Source organism: Octopus bimaculoides, chromosome 17 (genome assembly GCF_001194135.2).
Source record: "Octopus bimaculoides isolate UCB-OBI-ISO-001 chromosome 17, ASM119413v2, whole genome shotgun sequence".
In the NCBI taxonomy this organism is placed as follows: Eukaryota; Metazoa; Mollusca; class Cephalopoda; order Octopoda; family Octopodidae; genus Octopus; species Octopus bimaculoides.
In genome coordinates, this window is record NC_068997.1 from 49,845,961 (window position 1) to 49,855,515 (window position 9,555).

Genomic DNA, 9,555 nt, shown 5'->3' on the forward strand with positions numbered 1-9,555 from the left:
ACCTCTATTTCCAGGTCTTTGTATTTTGAAAGTTTCTCCATTTCTTTTAGGGAAACGTTGTCATCTGCTGGTATTGATACATCAATTAGAAAGCATTTTTTCCCTTCATGATCTTTGACAACTATATCTGGTCTATTGGCCTTAATTTCTCTATTTGTGTGTATTGGTATATCCCAGAGTATGGTTGCTTTCTCATATCATTATTATTATTATTATTATTATTTTTATTATTATTATTATTATTATTATTATTATTATGCAGGTCACTGCCTGGAATTGAACTTGGAATCTTGGGATTAGTAGCTTGCACTCTTAACCACTACGCCATATGCCCATGTACATAATTCCTCATCTCTTAAATATAGAACTGAAAATGGGTTGCATAGTTTGTCAGAATCTGACAAGTCAGAGGAGGACTGTCTCATGTTGCCCAGAGTCTACTTTAGCATGGTTTCTATGGCTGGATGTCCTGTTCTAATGCCAGCTACTTTGAAGAGTGTACTGGATAATAAAGGTGCCAAGCTGGCAGAAACGTTAACACACCAGGCAAAATGCTTAGCAGTATTTCATCTGTCTTTACGTTCTGAGTTCAAATCCTGCCAAGGCTGACTTTGCCTTTCATTCTTTCAGGGTCAATGAATTAAGTACCAGCTGCACATGTATGATGAAAAAAAAATGGATGTGAAATGATCCTTTTTCAGGACAGACCAGTGGCACATAATGGCTGTTGTACTGAGTATGCTGCCACACACGGTGCCACCAAATTTCAAGCAAGGGTATAACAAAAGTTTTCCATTAAGATTTTTGATTAAATTAATGAGCAAGGTTGATATTTATAATGAATTTGCCATTTTTGATGGGTGTGCAGTGCACACCTAGCACACCCAGAATATACGCCTCTGGGACAGACCTGGAACCAAACAATAGCAAGAACAACAACAACAACTGCAACATCATCAACAGTAACAACACCAGCTACTACCATCATGTTATGGACTTACTTGAAAATCCACAATTGCTTGTCCCACTTTCAACTTGGTGCTGAAGTAGTCATTGTTTAAAGTTATACTCCTTGTCTCCATTTCCTGCAACAAGTTATTGAGCATAGTTCTAGCTATGGCCTCATTACTTGGATTACTCTCATCAATGGAATTCCTGAAATAATTGATAAAAAAAAATAATATTTTTTTAATCATCAGACAATTTTTTGTGGCAGTAAGAAGAGGGGAGTTTACTCGTTAGTGTTTACAAAATATAGACTTATCATTGGTTATAAGTTTCCCATGAATCAATCAACGGTTTACTCCATTTCCAATAATAAACAATCCTAGTTACAGTCATCATCATCATCATCACCACCATTGTCATCGTCTTCTAACGACAATCTTCCATGCTGGCATAGGTTGAACAATTTGACAGGATCGGATGGATGTGAGGACTTCCATTGTGCTCCAGTGTCTGCCTTGGGCTTCATGGCTGGATGCCTTCCCTTTACCAACCACTTAATAGAACATATGGGGTGTAGAAGACATTCTTTGTACAGATTTGAATTTCGTGTAGCCACCTGGTACTATATTATTAAAATATGATTTTAAGATGGTGTATAGACCATCCAAGAAATTAGGCCATGCTGATTGTTTATCAAGACTGATTCCGAAAATTGCAGAACCATTTGAAGATACTGTGATTGCTGCTGTGCGAGCAGAAAATGGAATTAAAAATGTTTGGTGTAACATCATATGTGAACTGCCAGTCACATTATAAGACATAAAATTAAAATTGGAAAACAATAAATTCATAACAAAAATGAAAGTAATGCTGAAGGCTAAAAGAGATAAAAATAAGTGCAACACAAATTCAAACCTATTCTCAATGTGTGACAATGTGTTGATGTACGCATAATGAGTCGCAGTGCCAGCCACACTATAGATGTGATTACTGAAGGAATTTTACATTGGTCACCCAGGGATTTTAAGAATGAAATCTTCAATGAGAAGTTGTGTATATTGGCCAACAATGGACCGTGACATTGAAGAACTAGTGAAAGCATGCAGAGGGTGTGCCTTAGCTGCAAAAGGACCTACCACTAAATGACAACCATGGCCAAAAACAGATATTCCATGATCCAGACTGCATGTTGATTATGCAGGTCCACTTAAGGGTCCTTGTTACCTTGTTGTGGTAGACAGTTTTTTTAAAGTGGCCTGAAGTGCATAAATGTAAAAACCCAACATTTGCAGTTACAATAAGTCTTTTACATGAATTGTTCACCAGATATGGTATTCCTGATTGGCACTGTGTCTGATAAGGGAACTCAATTTACCTCAGACAAAATTTTGTAAGATTTTCATTATCAAACACGTGACCCCTCTGTTGTATCATCCAGGGACAAATGAACAAGTGGAGTGTTTTGTTGACACTTTCAAGGGGGCCCTAAAAAAGACAAACAATGAAGTAATGGACGACCTTGCAATTCAACAATTTCTTAGAGTGTACCAAGTAACACCTAATCTGGATACTCCATCTCGAATGTTACCCACAGAATTGAAGTTTGCTAGATATGGTAAAGAGAGCTGGGAGGATGGTGTAATTATTAAACAAATTGGAAGAATGTTATTCCTGGTAAAAGGAAAACATGTTGAACATAAAAGACATATTAACCAACTTAAAAAAAGATTCACAGAAAAAAAGTCTTGAGAAATGAAATCCCTATGAGGTGTTTGAGGTACCAACACTCAAACAATTTGAAATTACATGTTCTAGCACCAGAAAACAGAAAAGAATGGGAACACTGGAATTGAATGCTAAATGTAAGAGATATTAAAACCCTGAGCAGAGTTTAATTCTCAAAAGGGGAAAAGTTAGGGGAGACTAATTCTAAACAGGCGAAATGTTGTAGAAGGATTCCAATCACCCCCATGTGACTAAAAGTGGACAGACACATTTCTATTAAATAAACAAACTGTCAAGTCGTCAGCAATTGATTGTGAACAATTGACAGTAAGCAGTTCTTTCACATTGCTTTGTTAAGTTCTATATCCAACACCAGGATATAAAAATATATGATGGGCTTCTTTGCCAAACCCACTCAGAAGGCTTTGGTTGGCCTGGAGCAATAGTAGAAGATACTTGCCAAAAAAAAAAAAAAAAAAAATCATAAAATTGTTTCACACAGACCACTTGACAGATCTTCAGTTTATTGAAGATTGGTCCAGTGGCACTCCTATGAACAGCTGACAAATAAAATTAGCTTCAGGAGGGATTTGAATTCACAACATATGGATATGTAATTAAAATACAAGTTATTTTGTTTAACACTCAACTACATGCATCACCATAAGATTACATAAAATAATATTTTATCAATATTTTACCAATAATTTGCCAATATCTCATCAATATTTCACCAATAGTTTATCAATATTTAACCAATATTTTATTAATTTCAGTAATATTTTATATTTTAGCAATACTTTATTAATATTTTAGCAATATTTCACCAAAATTTTATCAATATTTTACCAATATTTTGCCAATATCTCATCAATATTTCACTAATATTTTATCAATATTTAACCAATATTTTATACTTTAGCTATACTTTATTAATATTTTAGCAATATTTCACCAAAACTTTATCAATATTTTACCAATAATTGGCCAATATCTCATCAATATTTCACCAATAGATTATCAATATTTAACCAATATTTTATTAATATTTCAGCAATATTTTATATTTTAGCTATACTTTATTAATATTTTAGCAATATTTCATCAAAACTTTATCAATATTTTACCAATAATTTGCCAATATCTCATCAATATTTCACCAATAGTTTATCAATATTTAACCAATATTTTATTAATATTTCAGCAATATTTTATATTTTAGCTATACTTTATTAATATTTTAGCAATATTTCACTAAAATTTTATCAATATTTTACCAATAATTTGCCAATATCTCATCAATATTTCACTAATATTTTATCAATATTTAACCAATATTATATTAATATTTTAGCAATATTTCATATTTTAGAAATACTTTAATATTTTAGCAATATTTCCCCAACATTTTAACAATACATTACCAATCTTGACACTCGAGCCAATCTGACATAACATCGCGCACTTCTAATGGGAACCTTGCATCTTCGTAGCAGGACGAGATCGGTGCCCAATATTGGTTTGGAAGCTGTTTAGTTTTGATCCATAAAGACATGGTTGGAGTGGATTCTTCCTGAAAATAGAAGTGTATATAAATAAACAAGTGTGTGTATGTGAGTATAGGTATGTGTGTCTGTGCAGGCATGTAGATGTGCAGAGAGAGAGAGAGCAATAGACAGACATTCAAAGTGATGATGACAAAGACGATATATGTGTGTGTGTGTGTGTGTGTGTATATATGTTTATATATATATATATATGTGTATATGTGTGTGTGTATGTATGTATATGCAGTTAGATATATCTCCAATCACAGAATGTTCAATGGTTTTGCATCCATAAAGCACAGACCTATTTTATGGATGCAAAACCATTGGTCATTCTATGGCCACACATATACATAACTGCATATAAACGTGTTACCGCTCTATGTATTAGAGTGTGTTTCTTTTACGGATATATGATATACAGGCCATGTGCCTCCACACACACACATATATATATATATATATATATATATATATATATATATATATATATATATATATATCTACTCACAAGACTTTGGTTGGCCTGAGGCTCCAGTAGAAACCACTTGCCCAAGATTCTATACTGTAGGATTGAACCTGGAACCATGTAGTTGGGAAGCAAACTTTGTACCACACAACCATGCCTGAATATAAATGTATACATGCGGGGTTTTTTTGTGTGTGTGTCTGTACAATTAGAAGTTAGACTGCCTTATCCGCTTCTCTAAAATTGCTGGCCTTGGGTCAAAATTTGAAAGCATTATTTTTCAACTTTATCTGCTTAGATTTCAACCATTATAAACATTGTTTCACTTGTATCGAAGTATGTGAAGGTATGTGGCCTAGTGGTTATGGTATTTGGCTCATGATTGCAAGATCATGAGTTCAATTTCCAGCACCACATTGTGTGCTTAAGCAAGACACTTTATTTAACATTGCTCCAATTCATTGAGCTGGCAGCAAAAATGAGTAGTACTTGTATTTCAAAGGGCCGACCTTGTCATGCTGAGTTTCCCTGAGAACTCCATTAAGAGTACACATGTCTGTGGAGTACTTATTCTATCAGTCTGTTTTGTTGAACTGCTAGGTAACAGGGATGGTCGCCAAGTGGTGAGGTGGGGACAAATATAGACACAAAGATACACACATAGACATATACATAACACACACACACACACACACACACACATATATATATATATATATATATACACATATACGATGGGCTTCTTTAAGTTTCTGTCTACCAAATCCACTTGCAAAGTCTTGGTTGGTTTGAGGTTACAGAAGAAGACACTTGCCCAAAGTACCACACAGTGGGACTGAACCCAGAACCATGTGATAATGTGATTGGGAAGCAAGTTTCTTACCACACAGCCTTACCTCTGCCTATATATAGGTCTGTATGTAAAGTTTGAAATAAATGATAATTTTTATCTTCAAAATTTAGGTTATGATCCTCTACAGCACCTACAAACATGCATCAATCTCTACCCTGAATAATATTAACAGTTGTTAATAGACAGTATTGCTGATAAGGATGAACCTTGGGTATTTCATGACATCTCAGGTAAACCTAAAGGACTTTCACAATATGAGTCATGCTTTCAACTTGTTTCCCACACATTCTATAGAGGTACGTTGCACTTATGTGGTACATATCTTTTCACTAAGTTGGTATTCAATGATGATCAGATTTTTAGTCCTCTTTTTAAGGTCCTTTTGTTGAGCTACACACACACGCATATACACTAACATATATATTTGCAATTTATAATGTTTAGTTACTAATCATTCTAAAGAAATTTAGGAAACATTTTCGTAAGGAAGGTGTAAGAAATTCCTTCATTTAGGGGACCAGTTTGCCTACTATAGCACTGAAATTAGTGTTCACCAGGAGTCCAAGCCTGCCCAAAGCCTGACCTTAAGGATATAAGGAGCAGGGTGTTTTTCTGGAAATATTTTGGGGGGAAATAAAGCAGGCCTTACATGATTGAAAATAAGTGCTCTTGTTCTTAAGTTGTACAGCAATCACAAAACAACTGACAAAAATAAAAAAATTGTTTTATCTTTGAAGTGAACAGTGCTTTGAGAAGACAATTTCGAGTGGGCACTTCAAGCAAAGTGCTTGATACAAGAAGAGATCAGGCAAACATGTGAGACGTGAAAACGCCTCCATTTTTACTATAGGCACAAGGCCTGAAATTTGGAGGTGGGGGTCGCTACTTCATTACATCGACTCCAGTGTTCAAATGGAATTTATTTTATTGATCCTAAAAGGATGAAAGGTAAAGTCAGCCTAGGCGGGAGTTGAACTCAGAACATAAAGACAGACGAAATGCTGTTATGCATTTTGTCCACCATGCTAACAATATATATATATATATAAGTAAAGCAGCTAGTTAGAAAAATCTCAATGAGGTAGTTTGCAAGAGGGTGTCATAGAATTGGTCTTTCAGACCATCTGGTAGCCCCGGTTGAGGTGCATAGGCTGAGATGACAGTAGCTAATCTATGATGAAGCACTAGTCTGATCTTAAGTACTCTGTCACTTACTCTAACGACCTCGATTACCTTATCCACCCATTTCTCATACCAAGAAGTAATATATATCGCCACATCAATATGGCTGTTTGATGTTATTACCATTTTAACACCAGACGGATCCTGTGCCAGCTGGTTACTGGTGCAATCTGCAACCTGTTTATATATACATTGCAGTCAGGTGAGCAAACCCCTACCATCCTCCAGCGGGGCAACAGGACCAGGAGACTGAACGGTTCCAGGTTACTTGTGCCCATCTTCAGTCGTGAACACCCGACCACTAGAAATTAGCAGGGATTCAATTCAGCTCACTTCAGATATGCCTGGGGTTAAAACAGTAGCAATGCTGGACAGCCATATTGATGTGGTGATAGATACTACTTCTATATGTACACACACACATATTTATATATCTATATCTATATATATATACACACACACACACTCATATATATATGTATAGACATATATGTATAGATATATATACACATATATTTATATATCTATATCTATATATCTATATATATATATATATATAAACACACACACATATATATATATGTATACACATATATATATATATATATACACACACATATATATACACATGTGTATGTATATATATATATATATATATACATACACACATATATGTATATATATACACGCATGTATATATATACACGCATGTATATATGTGTGCGTATATATATATATATATGTATATATACATACACACACACACACACACACACACACACATAGATATATATATATATATGTGTGTGTGGTAAATGAAAGACGGAAGATGGAATACACGAGAATATATTATTATGATCAAGACGCATACAGTTTATTGACTCCAAAAGGATGAAAATCAAAATAGACCTCAGCAGAACTTGAACCTAGAATGTAGACAACCAGAATAAAAACAACAAGGCATTCTGCATGAGGCTCTAAAAATTCTACAAAATTTGAATGTAGGTGTGTGTGTGTGGAGGTCAATGCACATGTAAGTTCCACGGAAATGGCATGTTTCATAATTTTATTTCTTTAAAACCATTCAAAACACTGCTTCCGGAAGTTAAAAATTTCTTGTGTTTTTAATTTGAATTTGTAGCCAAGGCTGTTCCTTGTTAGTGTACGTGTGTATGCATGTAAGATATATATAGACATAAATCATCATCATCCTTTAACATCCGTTTTCCATATATGTAGATATATAATACAAATAATACGTGAGTATATGCATATATACGTACATGTATGTACTTACCTACATCTACATGTATATATAGATGCATATCTGGGTAGAGGATGTCACAAAAAAACGTGGACAAAATGAAAAACAGAACATAAACAAAGCACAGAAAACAGACAGGCCACATAGAGAATATTTCCTTCATCAGCTGCCCCTATTCTAAACTAAGCATTCCGAAGAGTTATATACACACATACACACACAGATATATATATATATATATATATATATATATATATATATACATATATATATATATACATACAAATATATATGTGCATATACATATACAAAATGTATGTATATGCATATAAATATATATTGTTGTGTCTAGGGAGGGCCATTCTCTTTTAGTGCCTGATTATTTAACACACTCACCGGTAAAGTTTCCCCTCATTTACTTGTTTATTTTTCCTAAAATTTTCGTCTTGTCTTCCAACCTTTTCAATAGTCATTGACTCTGTCCATTATCCAAGCTGTGTTCTTTTTGCTTGTTTGTGCACATGTGTGTGGGTCGGTGTGTGTGCACACATACACATGTATGTATGTATGTATGTATGTATGTATACATGCAAGTGTGTGTATGCATGTGTGTGCATATGTATATATACATATAAAGACATATATACATGTTTATATATACATATACAGAATGTATGTATATACATATGTATGTGCATATATATGCATATATATACATGTGTCTATATATTTACATACATACATACATGTATGTCTATATATGTATGTATTTATACACATACATGCATGTATGTGTATATGTGTGCGTATATATATGGTCCCACCCTAGCCAGCAAGGAAGGCAGACATTAGATAATGATGATGATATATATATGTATGTATATATTTATATATAAAACGTGTATACATTTGTGTGTGTGTGTGTGTGTGTGTGTGTGTGTGTGTGTGTGTATGTGTGTGTGTTATGTTGTATTAATATATAAGTATATATAGTGTGACAATGGCTTAACTGGCTGAAATTTCGAAGTGTCACTGTCAACATTAATCTTGTTTCACAATAATTCATTTTTTAATCATAAAAAAACTATAGAATAATCCATTAGATTAAAATAAGTTGTTTTTTTTTTATGACTGAACAGGAAAACAAACATTAACACACACCGACACACACACACATATATACATACATACGTATACACACTGAAGGAGTGCCACTTATCTTCAATGTATTGTGAGATGCAAACAAAAAATAGGTTCTCTAAGTGAAACAGCTTAACAAGGCTTAACAATTTCTTTTCAACAGTATTTGTAAACATTTTACAATATCATACTGGATTTATTTTCTAACTGAAAATGTACTGACCTCAATATATATGTGTGTGTGTGTGTGTGTGTGTGTGTGTGTGTGTGTGTGTGTGTGTGTGTGTGTGTAGTGAAACTAACACCTCGATCGCCATTACATACAAAACTACCTATCGCCATTAGATACAAAACTACTATCGCCATTCTTCTCATTTAAATATAAACAAACGCGAGCGTAGCGGAGAACCCAACCTTGTCATCACAT

At 33.9% G+C, this 9,555-nt stretch overlaps 1 protein-coding gene across 2 annotated transcripts in view; it reads right to left on the bottom strand.

The window, feature by feature from the left end:
- LOC106873959 (signal transducer and activator of transcription 5B) overlaps positions 1 to 9,555 on the bottom strand; it is a 35,178-nt gene that overhangs the window by 3,456 nt on the left and 22,167 nt on the right. For both annotated transcript variants that reach the window (XM_014921505.2, XM_052973983.1), the window contains exons 2-3: positions 4,098 to 4,246; positions 1,002 to 1,155 (exon numbers count right to left, since the gene is read on the bottom strand). In XM_014921505.2, the coding sequence (XP_014776991.1) occupies positions 1,002 to 1,155; positions 4,098 to 4,246 (303 nt within the window). The remainder of the gene's footprint in view (positions 1 to 1,001; positions 1,156 to 4,097; positions 4,247 to 9,555) is intronic.